Source organism: Triticum urartu, chromosome 2A (genome assembly GCF_056163025.1).
Source record: "Triticum urartu cultivar PI428250 chromosome 2A, HENAU_Tu73, whole genome shotgun sequence".
NCBI classification, from domain to species: domain Eukaryota; kingdom Viridiplantae; phylum Streptophyta; class Magnoliopsida; order Poales; family Poaceae; genus Triticum; species Triticum urartu.
The window spans coordinates 767,396,888-767,414,633 of record NC_141874.1 but is presented as its reverse complement, the minus strand read 5'-3'; the positions used below and the strand labels follow the sequence as shown (position 1 = coordinate 767,414,633).

The 17,746-nt window shown below is 43.4% G+C and overlaps 2 protein-coding genes across 2 annotated transcripts; one reads left to right on the top strand and one right to left on the bottom strand.

The window, feature by feature from the left end:
• The first annotated feature begins 7,073 nt into the window (after window positions 1–7,073).
• On the top strand, window positions 7,074–8,466 carry LOC147988114 (GATA transcription factor 27-like). The gene is made up of 3 exons (XM_087540521.1): window positions 7,074–7,294; window positions 7,526–7,768; window positions 7,971–8,466. Exons 1-3 carry the CDS (start codon window positions 7,252–7,254, stop codon window positions 8,249–8,251), a joined length of 567 nt encoding a protein of 188 aa, XP_087396647.1. The 5' UTR covers window positions 7,074–7,251; the 3' UTR covers window positions 8,252–8,466.
• Window positions 8,467–9,153: 687 nt separating this feature from the next.
• On the bottom strand, window positions 9,154–14,091 carry LOC125538595 (putative disease resistance protein RGA1). The gene is made up of 5 exons (XM_087542611.1): window positions 12,549–14,091; window positions 12,182–12,247; window positions 12,084–12,131; window positions 10,677–12,050; window positions 9,154–9,254 (listed from the first exon to the last, which is right to left on the bottom strand). Exons 1-5 carry the CDS (start codon window positions 14,089–14,091, stop codon window positions 9,154–9,156), a joined length of 3,132 nt encoding a protein of 1,043 aa, XP_087398737.1.
• Window positions 14,092–17,746: the final 3,655 nt, after the last annotated feature.

The following is a 17,746-nucleotide window of genomic DNA, read 5'->3' as shown; positions in this document are numbered from 1 at the left end:
CCAACACGGGTAGACGTCCGAAATTTCCTAGTCCGGTCCGAAATCGAGAGGTGACGAAGGGAGTCTGGATGTCCACCATGTCAATCCCGACGGCCCACCTCCCACCACATTTTAATCTAACCCCACACCTCACTCTCACTCACCCCACTCCTCTCCCTCCAAAAACCCTAGTCGCCACCCACATCGTTGGGCAAGAAAGAGGGCGTCGGAGGAGGCCATACGGAGACGGATGATGTGGTACCTCGGTAGGTACCACTCTGACATGTCGCTGCTTCGCCGCAATGATGGATATGGCGGCAGCGAGAGCACGAGCTTGATGTGCCGCGGCGCAGAGACACTTCACAGCTGCGTGTCGCCCTGGGGCAATGCGCCTCACCGGGCCCGTCCTCATCCACCACGCCTTTCGTTGTGAAGCGTGAGCCTGCCTGCGCCAACGATGGTGTCGACAGTAGTCACCATCGCCAGAGGCTGCCATGCAGCCCTGATAGCCTCATACCGCCAGAGGAGGTAAAAGAGTAGCTCCTTGCTGGGCTCCGTGCATCCCTCCTTGATGTGTCGACACAACTATTGTCGCCCCCGCCGCAAAATCGCGGCGTCCAGATCAGATGCCTTGTTGGCTGCCAGCTCTCTCCGCCGCCATCAAATAGGACCGGGTTTCATCCATGTCGCCTCCAGGCACCAGCCTCGAGTACCACCATCACTCTGTCCTTGTCAGCGTGTCAGGCGCTAGAAAAATTAGATCTAGCGCTGGTGTTCATGCTAGCTAGTCCACGGCTCAGTAGATCTACAATTAGTCACTCGATTTAACTAGCACTTCCCTCCTCGTCTGGTTGGGGTAGCCAGTGAATAGTCAAGACTACCCGTTTTACTAAAAGAAGAATTTTAATGTTTTAATAGATTTCTAAAATTCTTATATTAAAAAGAACTCATCAAATAGGAAAGTTCATAAATATGTTTGTGAATTAAAAAAAGATTGGTAATATAAAAAATGTTATGAATTGGAAACGATGTTCAAGAAATCGAGAAATGCTCGCACATTCGAAATATATTCATGAATTTTTATCACAAATTTTAAAAACAGTAGATGGATTTATTTCAAAAATCAAGGTTTGAAAAATGTTCATAAATTTTTTAAAAAATCTAAATATATTAAGAAAGGACAGAGAAATCTGAAATAAAAAAGGATACGAAATAAATAAATCAAAAACAAAAAAATGAATAGATATTTTGGATCATTTTAATATATCATGAAGTTTTTTAGCAATAAGTACAATCATAATATTTTTCCCAAAAAATGTGAGAACATTTTGAAATAAACCAAATGAGAGAAGAAATTAGAAGGAAAAAAACACCAAGTGAAGCGTACCTACTACGTTGCTTGTGGGCGATAAAAACAGTATAGTCGTGCTAGCGAGTGACGGTATGCGGCGTGCTTTGTGGGTCGGGCTAAGTATTTGTCACTGTACACTGTACATGACGGCATATGTGAGCTCGGACTAGCTTGGTTGTGGCCCAGTAAGGTCTAGCAGTTCCCTCGCTCACCTCGCTCGGCAGCCAGTAAAAAGCCAACAATTACCGGTATAATAGAAAAGTCAATTTTGCTTTTTGGTAGTTTTAGAAAATTCTTATATTTAAAAAATCACAAAAAATGTTCATGAAATTTTAAGATGTTCCTGAACTATAATATTGTTGGAAAGATGGAAAACTGTTCACAAATTTAATAAAATTTAGGCATTCGAATTAAATGTTCATGGATTCGAAAAATATACTCATGAGATTTAAAAACATACTCATTAGTTTGGAAAAGTGTTCATATATTTGCAAAACTGTACATAGCTAAAACGGAGAACAAGATGGGCCGGCCCAGGACCACAGGAGGCCTAGCCTCCTTTTCTCTGTATTTTTTATGTTTTCTGTTTCTATGTTTTGCTTTTTCAAAAAAGTTAAATGTGTATAGAAAAAATATTGCCCATGTGTTATGTGTTAACAAAATGTTAATCATACATTCAAAAAGTATTGAACTTTCATTAATATATATTGTATATGGAAAAACAATGAAACCCGAGAGAAAACAAAGAAACCCGATGAGAAAACAAGAAATAAAACTGAAGAAAAACAAAGAAAACATAAAGAAAAGAAAATAACTGTGAAACCAAGAACTAAATAAATAAAACCTAAAAACAACAAAAAAGGAAAGAAAAGAAAGAAACAATGAAAATAGAGAGAAACGGAGAATGCCCGATGGAAAATGGAGGAAAAATAAAAACAAAAAATACCCGGAAAACCTAGTGAAAAACAAGCTCGTTTTGACTAAAGTAGGCCGCGCCCAGCTAGCTTAGCACGTTTTGACTAAAGTAAGCTCGTTTTTAAGTCTACACACGCTAAATGTACCGACTCAATACAGTTGTCGCTCCACGCGAGACATCCTACCATCTCGCTTAATGTGAGATAAAGTCGCCACATGCTTCGTGGGGCTGGCACAATATGGGGCGCGTCTGGTTGCTCGCATACATCCTAATTGAGCCCGCGCGAAAAGAAAATGGTATGCTTAGTTTTTTCCATTTAATGTTTGGGTTGCATAGCACATAACTTAATGCACCTCCCAGCCAGGCCAGCCAGGAACGGCCACATCGGTAGTTTCTAGCAATCCAGGCTCGGGTGATGCGGGAGAGCACGCGTGGATGGGTCTAGAAATGCAACCTGATTTGGTTGATGCCTGAGGTTGCACGTGGTCTATTCGTTTAACTCATAATCTCGTCCACTTATTAGTTTATTATTATCTACACAACGGTGTTTCGTTGTGAGGTAAGGTCTACGCGAAAAAGAATTGCATCGATATTACGGTTCAGGCTATCAGTTCGTAGTTTCGCCCATTTTAAATATTCACTTTTTGTATTCATGTTTGGCTCTATTTTGGACGAATCAAATTCGTCGTGCATGTTTGATGATTTGAAATTTACTTTGTGACCAGTAGCTTTATCTCACAGTTCCATCGCCAGATGACATTCATAGAAAATTTGGCAAAAATATAACTCGTGGCTTCAAAATGTTATTTTTATACGCATGTTGGAGCATCAATTTTGTGTTTTTTGCAATGTCTTCCACGAACGTCGTTTCTGGATGAAAATTTGCAACCTATTAAAACATTTTCCAATGTTTCACACAAAAAAGGATTTTTGAACTTTTTTTATATTTTACAGTTCACCCGAGCTCACATGAGCTCGGGATTGGAACATCACTCTCGGTAAAAATCCAACAACTACCGGTCTAATAAAAATCTTTTATTTATTTATTTTATAGATTTACGTAATTATTTTATTTTAAAATGTTTTTGAAAATAACAATTCGTGAAATTTTAAAATATTTGTGAACTCCGAAAAATGTTGACAATTTATGAGAAAACGTCCACAATTTTTTTACGAAAATCACACATTGTAAAAAATATTCATGACTATGAAACATATGCACACATTTGAAATAAGTTCACGTATGTTTAAAAAAATAAAAAAGTAAAAGTTGTTAATGGATTTGATATAATATTCATGAATTTAAAAAATGTTGATGAATTTGAGAAAATGTAAATTTATTTAAAATAGATAGTGAATTAAAATATGGTCATTTAAAAAAATGAATTTAAAAAATAACAGGAAAACCTCAAAAATAGGATATTTAACAATATTTTTATTGTATGGTGAATTATTTTGACAAAAGTATATAATAATATTTCCTAAATAAATATATGTTGTAACATTTAGAATAAATAAAAGGGACAAAAAAGAACAAAGTTAATCGCACTTACTACCCATGGCCCAGTAGGGCTTCGCTCAGCCGCTCGGACGATCTGGTGCTTCCATCTGGCTCAGCAGCCAGGTAAAAGCTGATAACTACCGGTTTAATAAAAAGAATTAGAGGCTTTTAATCCGGTGCTACGCATCAACTCTCTTTGTACATGTTTCAAATCTCCGCACTAAGTCATCCTATTCTCAGCGGCTTCCTGCTATTGCTCCATGTGGCGTTTGAAGTCAACTTTTTTTTTACTTATGTTGTGTTTATAGCGTACCTATTTAAATTTCCTTCCGCTCTTAGTTCTATGTGGCGTTTCAAGTAGCTTCGTATTAATTGACGATGCGTTCGAAATGTACATGTTTAAACTTCCCCGCGTCTCTTAGACGCCACACATTTCTCTTGCATTTTCCGCGAGCATCACAACATTATATTCAATGAATGTCTAGATTAAAATGGTAGCTAGTTGTGATACATGCAAAGTTTTATATTGGAAGGGGAGGGGGGGGGGGGGGGGGGGGGGGAGACCTAATTCATTGGCGAGTTGCTCTACAAACTATGTGAAATTACTATATTCTAAACATATAGTATGCCTTGTATCATTTAAAAGATGTATGTTCTTTTCTCGAGTGCATGCCTTTCATCATCAACAAAAAATATGCTTTAGACATGTGCCGCTAACATGATGGGCAGAATGACAGGAAAATAACCTTTCAATGGATTTAGAATTGGAAGGCTTTGAATTTAAGCAAATTAACTTGAATATGTATATGTATAATGGCGAGATTAATTAAATACTCCACTAGTAACACATAACAAAAAGAAATCACCCGTATGCTGAAATTGAAAAGATGCTTATGTCCGCCTCCTCCCTAGCGAGCTCGTTGCACGGATCTATGGACGATGCATGTCATTACCCAGCAATGCACCAATATCACCTCTTCTATAATTGCACTCAAATTTAGAATCATCTGAATCCTCTCATCGACGTTTGTCTTCACACAGTCTGCACGCCTCTCCTTGGGCGGTCACATCTGGCGCTTTGTCCCTTGGCACTCTCATTGGTCGTAGCTTGTTGGCGACCTCCGTCTTCGTTAGCGGACTCCAAGGTTCCATGGTTGTCCCCCATATAAAAAATGAGGATTAGCCGAACTCTGAGCTTCCCGCTCCTCCTGCCATGCCCGAGATAGGGGCTGATACCGGAGAAGGGGAACCACTAAGAGTGCGTGGTAGAATGCTGGTAAAGGGAGCGGTGTGGTCTTAGATAATGCCACGTCGCGGAGGGTGGTAGGTGGAGGCGGGGGAGAGGTGAGTCACGAGAGTACTCAATGAGTAACTCGGCTCCACTAGCTCCTTTTTTCAGGTAAATTGTGCCACACCACATAGGTTCGACTGTGATAACGTCATCATAACTATTTAAATTTTACAGCGCTCTTAGTTCTCTGTGGTGTTTCAAGTCACTTTGTATTAATTGATGACGTGTTTTTAACTTTCGCGCGCCTCTTAGAGGCCATACGTCTACAGTCGCCGCTTTATACCTTGGCGCTCTCATCTGTAGTAGCTTGTCGGTGACCTCCCTCACCGTCAATGACCTCAGAGGCTCCATAGTTGACCAAGATTGAAATTGAGGATTGGCCAAACTCTGAGCTCCACCCCCCCCCCCTCGCGCCGCCCGAGATAGGGGCCGATGATAGGGAAGGAGAACCACTAAGAGCGGGGTAGAATGCCGGGAAAGGGAGCGGTGTGGGTCACGACGTGGAGGGTGGTAGGTGGACGCGGGGGATAGGCGAGTCACATGAGTGCTCGTGTGAGTACTCCGCTCCTCTATCTCCTTTTTAGGTAAATCTTGATACACCAGATACGCTCGATTATGGTAACGTCATAATACTTGTTTAAATTTTCGCGCACCCTTAGTTCTCTATGATGTTTCAAGTCCCTTTGTATTAATTCATGATGTGTTTTGAAATGTACATGTTTAAACTTACCCGCACTTCTTAGAGGCCACACGACTACAGCCTCCGCCTTATACCTTGTCGCTCTCGTCCATTGTAGCTCGTCGGCGATCTCCCTCACCGTCAGCAGCCTTGGAGGCTCCATGGCTGCCACCTCCCCCCCCTCCCAGATCAAAATTGATGATTAGCCGAACTCCAAGCTTCCCGTCCCTCCTCCCGCCGTGCCTGAGATAGGGGGCGATAACGGGGAAGGAGAACCGCTAAGAGCACGGGGTAGAATGTCGGGAAAGGGAGCGATGTGGTCTTCTGTGAGGTTACATCTTGGAGGGTCATAGGTGGAGGCGGGGGAGGGGTGGGTCGCCGGATGCTCATGTGAGTAACTCCACTCCGCGAGCTCCTTTTTATTGTAAAGCGTCTCACGTCATATAAGCTCGCTTGCGATAACGTCATCATACCTATTAAAATTTTCCCGCGCTATTAGTTCTCTACTATGTTTCACGTCGTATTGTATTAATTGATGACGTGTTTAAATTGTACATGTTTAAACTTTCCCGCGCTTTTTAGTGGCCACACATCCACAACCGCCGCTTTATACCTTGACGCTCTCATCTGTTGTAGCTTGTCGGAGACCTGCCTCTCCATTAGTGGCCTCCGAGGCTTCATAGGTGTCCCCCATATTTGAAATCGAGGATTAGCCAAGCCCGGAGCTCCCCGTCCTGCCCGTCGCTCCTGAGATAGGGGCCGATAACGAGAAAGGGGAACCAATATAATGGTAAGAGCGGTGTGGTCTCCCGTGAGATTACGTCGTGGAGGGTGGCAGGTGGAGGCGGGGGAGAGCTCATGTGAGTAACTCCGGTTCGCCGTGCCACGCCACATAGGCTCGATTGTGATCACGTCATCATACGCGTTTTAAATTTCCCGCGCTCTTAGTTCTCTTTGACGTTTCAAGTCGCTTTTGTATTAATTGATGATGCGTTTAAAATGTATAGGTCTAAACTTTCCCGCGCTTCTTAGAGGCCACATGCTTGTAGCTGCCGCTTTATCCCTTGTCACCCTGATCTGTCGTAGCCCATCGGCGACCTCCCTCTCCGGCGGCGGCCTCCGAGGCTCCATGGCTGTCCCCCAAATTGAAATCGAAATCGAAACATGCTTTGAAGTCAAAGAATACCATGTATAATGGTGACAAAAAATTGAATTTAATGATAGTGGCAGATAATTAGTCTATCCTTATCCTCTTGTCCTACTTTATTAATGTTGCCCAATTTCTCATTGCTTCTATTATCTGTCTTATTATTAGTGAGAAAAACGGCAACTTGTGTTTTGTAAATCTCACATCTTCTCCTTCCTCCTCTCTCTCTCTCCCCCCTCTTCTCTCTCTCTCTCTCTTCTCTCTCTCTCTCTCTTCTCTCTCTCTCTCTCTAAACACCGACCGGAGAGAAACAGAAGAGCAGAGCGAGTAGAAAGACAGGCAGACCAACACCGGCCGAGTAGAAAGACAAGAGAGGGGACAAGAGGCATGGTGAAAAAGGAGGGTCCCTGCTGCCATTGCCGAGTCATAAGTAAGCATCTGCATCTGCATCTTCTTCTTCTTCTTCTTCTTGAACAAACAAATCTCTTGTTCGAGTTTCGAATTTGTTTCCCCTTTTGTTTGTCTCTGCATCTGCATGATGAAACCCCTCGCCCTCGCCCTGCATCTGGGTTCCAAATCAAATCCGCGTCACTGAAACTCATCATCAGTTAACAGATTCAATCTTGCTTCTTGTTGCTCATGCCGACTGCTGCTGATACAGGCAGCCCTATCTGGCGAAACGGGCCACCGGAGAAGCCAGTGCTCTGCAATGCGTGTGGGACAAGATGGAGGAAAAAGGGTACATTGGACAACTACACACCAACGCGTCGTCCCCAAGATGCTGAAGCCGAGAGGAAACAACCCAAGAAACAACCATGTTCTGATCACAACTTGGGGAAGACAGGGGATGCTGCCGACACTTTTAGCAATCCATCTGGTTTTGGATCAGCGGTGTCATATTCAGGTTCTTTTCTGTAAACATTCTATTTCTTCTGTATAAACATGTTTAGGTAGATTTGTAGTAAGTAACCCATTCCTTTGTTACAGTGTTATTATCACTTGATATATATACCCATTCCTTCACTGAACTGATATTACTGTTATCAGTTTACCACATCATATACATCAAATGTTGATGGTGGGTTTTCTTGTATCATTAAATTCAGGTTCAGCCTCGCAATCACATGCTCAGGAGTCACTGGTACCATCAAGAAAAAAGACCTGTGTCACTCGTCGTCGTAAGCCATCATCGCTGGAAACGTTTGTAGAGGATCTCAACTCCATAATGCACCAAGACAAGTTATGTTCTGGTTCAGGGGTTCCTACCATTCCAGGATCCTCAGAGGAAGACCTACTGATTTATCATAGCCAGACTGCAGCTGGATCCTTTGAGACCGGTTACGGAAACATGCTGCTTACACATCCATTCAAGCATGCTTCTTACTGATTTATCAGAGTTTTGTTTTTGGAACTGAACAAGTTGAGAGTTTTGGCTGGTTCAGCTTCTCCCTTTTTATATTGTGGCTGGGTGAATGTTGTTTCTGAGTTTTATTTACCTGGCAGCAATCAATCAAGTAGTAGTTGTTTTGCATTAAGAAAATCTTTCTTTGTGGTGTTGGTTGTTTGCATCTTGTACAGAGCCCATGTCGACCATGCGTTGTTTTTCTGAGTCAGATCAGTTAATTTATGAGTCAAATCATATCGAGATACTTGTTTTTTTTCTTGAAATGTTATAGAGATACCTGTTGGGGATGAATTATTTTTGTCCAGGTTGAATACAAGAATTCCTGACAGGGAGAGAAACTGCACCAAGTTTATGTAGTATAGTTGCCAAACAAAAAAATATTACCTTCTTCCCATATTAACTGTCGTTCAAACGGGTGTATGTGTAGCACTAAAATACGTCTAGATACATCGGTTTCGGTGACAGTAAATATTGGACGGAGGGAGTATGTAGTAGTTGCCGTACATGACAAACTCTACACACATGCATGCAGCCCACGACAAAACAAACCTGTTACTTACTGCTAGTGCACCAAATTGATGGCAAAATTATTAGTATATATGAAAAGACACACATTGGATACAAGAGGACAATCACAAGCTGGTGCACGGCTGCACGGTGAGCGGGGTAGCATACTTGGTGGCAGTCCTTGGAGTCAATCACAGGGCAAATGTTTGAATTAGACAACGGCCAAGTGCAGCAGCTTTCTTTCTACTTAGCAGCCATGCATCCATCCACCCTGAAATTTTTGCAGCAGCAGTTTGAAACAATCTTGCTGCTCTTTCCTCACTTATCAACCCCAAGCACTGTCTTGAAAAATATTCAGCAAGCTCTAGTTCAGACTCTCATGCACTGTCACACCAAGCACCAGCATCAGCACCAACATCAGCAGGCCATGCAATTAGATACGTCTGAAATGCAGCTTTCTGCCAGCCATGTAGCTTACCTGAACAGGGCATTTGGTCTAACAGTTTGCTAGTCAGAACTCAAAAATAAATCATCCAGGGGAGGGCGTCAAAATCTGACCCATGCATGAATTGAAAGGTGCTGCGGCAAACTATATATCTACAGTAATATATTTCTTTACTTCTCAAAACCTGAAACCATCTGCCTGCTTGCTCATTGTTCTGACTAGCTAAGATCGTTTATTTATTTTTCACTCGGGTACGTGTGCCAACGTGTGTGCACCAATTTGTATATTAGGAGAAAGCGTCGAGACAGCAGCGCAGGTATTTTTACAAGCCAAGAACCAGAGAGAAAGGAGAAACCAGCAAATGAAGAGAGAACAAGCAGAGGTAAGTACAGAAAATGCAGAAGTAGGTGGAAAATCATGCATGGCACGTAAACATATTCCAGAGTTAAGATGCAATAAAACACCCAAAATGGACATAGGTGCAACATGTCTTAGAGATTCAAAGTGACTCTGGTAGCTAGACTCCTAACATACTTGGATATGGTAGGGAAAGTTAATTTCTTGTGCCCCAGACCTGGCACGCCAGTGGTACTGTTGACCCACATAATGAACCCTCTGTCGTTTCATAAGTTACAACAAGTTTACTCCGATTGTGCAAACTGCAAACTGATACTGTAGTTAGCAGCAGAAATATGGATTCCAGGTGAAATTATTGATGAATCTTCTTAAAAACATAGAGAGAAGCCATTCCAGATAAATAGACAGAGACAGCGAGACAAACGCATGATGCCTTGCTGTCCTGAGGTCTTCCAACTTCCAAGTAATGCAGATACCGGATATAGTCCTTGAAGAACAAAACATGGTCAGTAAAGCAGATTTGCCAACAAAAGGAGAGTTTCAACTTAACACACACAACATGACAGCATCCATACATGATACATCTACACGTTAGCAAGATGATGCCCCGTGTGTTGCCATCAGAACCGTGTTAAAAGAAATGCATAAAAAGGTGCTTAAAATAACTAAAACTAATGGAAAACCAAATGTAAGAATGAGCGTTTAAATTTTAAAAAAATAAAACCTAGGAAGTACGTGAAAATGATGTATAAAAAGAGGAAAAACTTCTGAATTGAACATAACGCAGCGACAAGCATGAACTATATATTTTTCTGCATGTGTCCACCACATATATGCCATCCATGAGCACAACAAATTTAATGCAAAGAAATAACTTGTGACTAACATCATGCATGACTTGATTAGGTGGCATGATTTTGCATTGAAAAATTAATGCAACAAAGCAACTTAGGATGAAATGCATGACTTCTATCCCACAAAATTTCGATCAGTTGGTTATCGATTATTGAGGTGATGTGTAGATAAATCTAGTAGTGGGAGCTAGATATTCAGATATAGAAGATACCTTAGGCAGCCTCTTCACTATATATTACGCACTTTTTCTCAATTTTGGACAATTGTGTATCACCACCTTCTTTATTTTTGCAATTGCCTTAGCTCCACCAAGTGAAACTAGGTATGGGCAATCCTCAATAACCAATTCATTAACCTTTGCAAGATTACCGTGCCAAATGTCACCGGGAATGGATCTTATACTCAGGCCACCAATGTTCAATGAGACGAGGGACGTGAGGTTCTGTAGGCAGTCAGGAACATGCGGAGATATATCCCCACTTCTTGTAAAGGTGAGCCTCTGGAGAGATGATGGAAACAACAACCCCCTTTGCCAATTGAGATTTGGGCACTCACTAACGATCAGATGTTTCAAATAAGGAAAACTACCAAAATTTTCACCTGGTAGGGACCGTAACTCCTTACAACACAATATTTCAATTTTCACAATAGCAGGTAGATATTCTTGTGTTAGAAAGTCATCAAGGGTTGACAACTTCTGACAACTACAAATTGATAGGACAATAAGAGACGAGAATGCTCTAATGCTGCCAGTGCTGGCAGAAATGGAAAGGTTTGCGGAACCTCGAATAGAAGCAAGAAATTTGCACTCAATATTCAACATCTGTAGAGCTGGAAGAATCCACATTTGTAGTTGGATGGATGTGACAAATTCACATTTTAAATAAAAGTAGGTGAGGGAGCAGCAGTCAATATTGCAAAATAGACCAGAACCACACAAACTGAGCTTCTTAAGGGAAGGCGAAACCAATCTTTGGAGGCGTATGTTTGGACAATGGAGCATGTCCAGTTCCTCAAGGAAATGAAAACCCCCAAACTTTTCAGTTGGTACTGATGCTAAGATGTTGCAGTGTTCAATTCTTATTGTCTTGATGGCTGGTACATAATCTGGACGCAGAAAATGTTCGAGGCTTGATATACTTTCGCACCCATAAAGGGTTACGTCAGTCAAAGACATGAAAATACCAACCACAGATATCTCATGTAAGTTAACACATGCCGCAAAATGAAGTGATTTTATGTTTGGCATGTTTTGTGGTTGAAACCAGCTTGGGAGCGATACACCGGCATAATTCTCGAGGGACAGAGACTTGAGTTTGATAGGAGGCTGCAAAACTTCAAGCACCTCTTTTATCTCAGTGTCGCGGACATTAAAATTATGGAAGCCTAAAGCATCATGTGTATCATGCATATCCCACATATTCAGCTTCAACTTGTCAAGATGTTTCTTATTCTTCAGTTCAGCTTCAGCTGCGTGATGCTTACTTAGAATGCCAATATTATATATCACCAAATGTCCACGGAATTGGTTCAGATTCTTTAGTAACCCAAATCCATGTCTCTGCCCATCTTCTGAATTCAAATGCATGCGTCCCCCGGCACAATATGCTAGTCCATCTGATTCAAATTTCAGCAATCTGATCAACTTACCAAAGTCACAGGGCAAGCTTTCTAGTTTGCATCTCTTGGCATATAAAAATTGTAGATTATATAGCCAACAAAAAGTTGAAGGAATCATCTTCAAAGGACAATCTTCAGAGATTTCAAGGTACCGAAGATGCTTCCAGTTGCCAATACTATCCGGTAACTCAATTGCGAAGGCAAAAGAAATCACACGCATACACAGAAGTTTAGTACACCATTGGTCCATTACAAACCCGTTATTCTTCCTTAAATTCGTCTTGCAAATTAGGGTACGCAGCTTCGTATACTTGCATAGACTCAATAGGCTGGAATTGTCAAAGTCACTATTAGGGAGTATGTAGAGATGACGAACATTCTGAGGAACTTTATCAAGGTCACTCTTATTTCTTAAGATGGTGCAGTCGTGCTCTGAAACTTTCTGTGCCATGTCATGCAACAAGTCATGGATTACATATCCATCATTGCCAACCTTTTGAAAGAAGGACCGTGCTACAAGGTCATCAAAATACTGACAACCAATATCTTGAATTGGAATACCACCATGAGGTTCCACAAAGCCTTCTGCTACCCAAATTTCAGCTAAGTATTCCTTCTGAAAGATGTAATCTTTGGGGTACACAGCACAGAATGCGAAGCATTGCTTCAAATAAAATGGCAAATAAATATAACTCAACCGAAGGGCAGGCAAAATGTCAGTCTCCTTTTGTTTCAACTCCCACAATTCGCTCTCAAGTATAAAATTCCAATGTGATTCTTGCAGGTCCATGCTTAACATGCGTCCTAGTGTTTTGGCGCCCAAAGGAGAACCCTTCAATTTAGGAAGTATTCTTCTACCAATGCGCTCTAACTCAGGGTCATTGTTACAACCCATAGATCCAAACGCACATGACTTGAAGAAATTCCAGAAGACATCGTCCTTTAGACCTTCTAATATGATGGGCTCCATTGTCTGCACCCCCCCAGCGACATTTGGACATCTAGTAGTGACCAGCATTGCACTTCCCTCCTGGGCACTTGTAAAAGCTGCACAAAACATCTCCCACTGCCCATTAACCTTCAAGGCATCATCCCACATGTCATCAAGGACTATCAATAACCTCTTATTATTCAAGTGGTTAGAAAGAGCGCGCTGCAGAGAATCCAAATTATCATTCTTTGCCTCATTTACGGACCATGATTGTATGACCTCTTTAGTTAACCTCTTCACATCAAAGTTATCCGAGACACAAATCCAAATTATCAATTCAAAGTGAGACTTGACTCGTTGATGGCTACAGATATGTTGGGCCAAAGTTGTCTTTCCAACACCACCAATTCCAGTTATCACCAAAACAGGAAGACTCAATATTATCGATTCGCCATTAACATGGTTGCTTGATGATGTGCTTGCTGATGCATTCATCGGACTTGTTGCTCTCTTTCGTTTTGGACATATAGGTACATTAAGAAATCCCAATACCTGATTCAGCTCCTTCTCACGACCATATATCTTTGTTTCCTTAGACAATAAAGAGGTGGTCTCTGGCCTGACTACTTTGTCAAAGCGTTGTGTAACTCCACGAAGCCCCATATTCTCCATCTGACCCGAAAGGTGATTCAAACTTAATTGGATATCATTCAGTTTGTTGAAGTTGCCATGAATGACATCATCAAGGAAGTCAATGAAAGGAGATCGGCTTGCATTGCCCTCCACTTGCACCTTCATCTCGTACCATCTGAACTCATCAATAAGGTCCTCAGCCTCAGACACAGCATCCTTGAGACTCGGAAGGAGCTTGGCCACACGCTCTTCATAACTTCTCCACTCTGCACCATTAATGAGGTCGTACATTGCAGGAAGAGTGTTACAGAGACGTTGTAGGTCACTCTGTAATTGCAACACATGATCCTGGAGACTTTGCTCATGTGAGCTACTCCATCGGGAGCGCAGAGATGAAATGGCAGATTTTGCTGACTGGAACAAATTGACACATTCATTGATGGCACTAATGATCCCAAAGGCAGATAAGCTCATGGTTGCTGGGGTTCGAGTCTGAACATATATTTTCGTCCTGGGAACAAACAGTGAAAACAATTAGCATTATGGAAGTAATTTTTGCAGTCCAAATATCCAACAAGCCAGCTACTGTAGTAAGTATTTTCTCCGGATGAACGTTCCCACCAAAATTCCCATGAAATTAGTCTTAACAAATACTCCTACATCAACAAGGCAACAAACTAGAGAAACATCACAAATGATCTTATGGTGATAACAAAATCATTAAGTTTCATGTGTTTGCAATTATTTACTAACATACTGTACATTGACTATATCTCACTTCAATATGCAGCATATATTTCCATCTTGACGAAATATACGTTGCATATCGAAATATAGCAGTGGAACGCAAAAGAAGAAATTGAGCCGTACTTAGAAGAAAGCAAGGTTGAAGCTGACCTGGATCGGCGCGGCTTGCCGTCGACGAGCGGATCCTTCAAATGCGCAGCAGCAGCAGTATCAGCAGGAGAGAAATGTTGGATGGGTCTGAATGTGAGGAGCCTAATGACAACGTACAGCTTGTGGGCGGAACCACCAACCATGATCGCCTTGTTCGCTTCTCCTTGGCGACAATGGCCAGGTGTGGTGCTACGTCATCATCGTATCCTAGAATTTTGATGTTAGCTGCTCCTTGTTGCATATCTTAATATTTTACCCTAAGTTGGATGTAGTCAATGAATCATATGCGGAAGGAGCCGAATATCGACATCCTCGACCACCAGTATTTTTATTTTCCAAAAGAAGGATGATGCCTCAGGACCATGCATGCAATCATTTATTAATTATTTCATCAAAATCTTACAAAGTAATATATCAATAAGTTTGAAGCCACCACCTTAACAATAATTGTCGCTGCTCTTATCCACTGGATGAATGGGTGCAGATTGTCGGGCCGTATACTCGGACCTCACACCAAAGTCCAACATCAAAAGGCGGAGGCCCCAACCAAGCCGAATTGTAGAGTCTGGTGCACTCTTAGCGGACACCGCATACGCACGCTGCAAAGGCCGTCGCCATCATCTTCCACCAATCCATGTTCAGAGCACGAACCGACGCATCGACCTTGATAGGCCTGCCGTTGACTCCACCACAGCGCCAGATGACGCCACCTCCCTACACACGTCCATCATCACACATCTGTCGCCGAGACCCTGCTGCGCCACGCTGTCGAGACTCCATGTCGATGCGTCATATGAAATGCCGCTCCACTGCTGAAAACATCCGCTGGTCCCTCAAGCCAATGCACATCTCCAAGAGTGACACCCCCAAGGGGGAATGATACAAGAGCGCCACCATCATCCGATCAACTGATTTAGAGTTTCCCTCGGAGGAAGCGATAGAGTTGTAGAGCTTCTCCACGACGATGCCTTCAAAAAGGGGCCGACACAGAAGAGCGGCGCCAGCGCTGGCCTTGACAACTAACAGAGAGCAGTGTTTTCACCGGAATCTACTTGAAGAACCTCCATCCTGCATTGTGTGCACGGGACCGCCACTGATCTCCGCCATCGTGCAGTTAACAGGCCATTCCGGCCAGATCAGGTCTGACCGGAGGGCAGGTCACATCTGCAGCTGGCCCGTCCACCGACCCTCCACGCTACTGCCGCCAATCCGAGGCTAGGTGGCCTGCTGCCGCAAAACAAGCCGACGTAGCCGACCCGAAGCGTTCTTGCAATAGTGCCAGTCGGATCTGACTGAACCACCACTGATCGTGTGCACGGGACCGGAGGCACCTCCTGCAGCAGCGTCGATCATGTGCATGGGACCGTCACGGATCTTCATCGCCGCGTAGCGAGCAGGCAACTCCGACCAGATCAGATCTGACCGGAGGCCAGACCACATCTACAGCCGGTCCATCCACCTACTAGCCCTCCACGCCGCCCCGCTGCCAACCCAGAGCGCTCTTGCAGCAGCGCCGCCTCTGTACGCCATCGCCGAGAGCGAGCCGCTATGCCACGGAGGCCCAGATCTGGGGGCGCACTCCCACTCGCCAGGGTTCCCCGCACCACACCTGTGCCGCGAGGGGGAGATCCTCCGCCATCGCCGTTAGCCGCCCGGGCTTAGCCCGACGGCTTCCTCCAGCGGCTATGGGCTTAGCAGTTAGGGTTGGTGTCCTAAAAGACGGCCATCTCATCATGGCCGCAACCATACAAGTGAGTAATGAACCATTACATAAACGGAACTGTTCATCTGCTGCGGCTCAAAATGCAGAAAAGGAAATACTCCCTCTGTCCCATAATATAAGAGCGTTTTTGACACTAGTGTAGTGTCAAAAATGTTCTTATATTATGGGACGGAGGGAGTAAGTTGCAAACCAAACTGTTCTCTCTTGTTACTGAAACCTCAGCCATGATCTTTTTTACAAGTGCAGTAAGAGTAGAGTAGTGGTGCTCTGCTAGGAAAATACGAAGGAGAACCTGGGTTCCAGCGCACCCTATATGCAAAAAAAATTGGTAATTCATAAAAAGTTCAAAAAATTTCAAAAAAAAACTTGGTATCAAACATGATCAAGTATTGTAGTCATATAAAAAGATTCGTCGGAGAATGACTTTTATTGCATCCTGGGTCAAAGATTTGGCAAAAAACGCTATATACAAGCACTATACACGCTATATTGTCGTCATAAACTTGTCTTTTTTGCCCTGAAGTCAATATAAATTATTTCTTGTCCAAACTTTTTATACGAGTACAATACCTGATCATCTTTGATTCCAAACAAGATTTGGAATTTTTTGAAACTTTTTTGAATTACTATTTTTTTGCGCATATAGGATGCGGGGTACCCGAGAGCACCAAGTTCCCGTCCTGCTCTGCTAGTGCTAGTAAAAGAAGCATATCTTTGATGGACACGTGTATCCATTTGCTAATTCCATTCTGCCAACACCTATTCAACCATCTCTCGTTGCAGCCGCTCTGCAACAACCTAAGCAACCTAAGCATCTTGCATTGTACTCCATTTTGATGACAAGTAATTCCGGACGGAAGGGAGTACAAGGGCATTACGCCACAAGGAATCTGTCATCGCGGAGTGGTGGGTCATACAAGACCATGCTGTCAGCAGGCACGCGGGCAGGAACTGCTCGCAAGTTCCAGTGCGCACCCACCGTCAGCTGGTGACTTCCCTCCGCCCCGGAGCTCCCTGGCCGTCCCTCCAACACTCGCCTGCTCTGCTCCGGCCTCCCCTGGTCCGCCATGCCGTCTGCCGCACCGCAGGAACTGCCCAACTGGTCTGCCGCCTGCAGAATTGGTAATGGACAGATAGGGCAGTGCTAGTGTCCATTTGTGCCATCATCAATTGCATTTCTAATGGCTGACGGGTCAACACCTAGGGCGGTGTCCCCGTCCCCGTCTGGTGCCTCCTACGTCTCTCCTCTATTCCCTCCCGCAGTCACAGCGGGAGTGGCGTGGACGCTAGTGACGACGCAGAGGCTGTTGACTGGAGTTGTTGCTGACGAGTTGCTGTAGACATAGCCATTAATGTCCATGTCGAGGTAGCTGATCACGCTGATGTAGCCGTGGTCGATATAGTAGTTGTCGATGGTGTAGTCGTCGTGGATGATGAAGGGGGAACAAAATGCGTTATGACGAAACTGCAGACATGGACGATCGCGACTGAATTAAAGTCTCGCGCTTC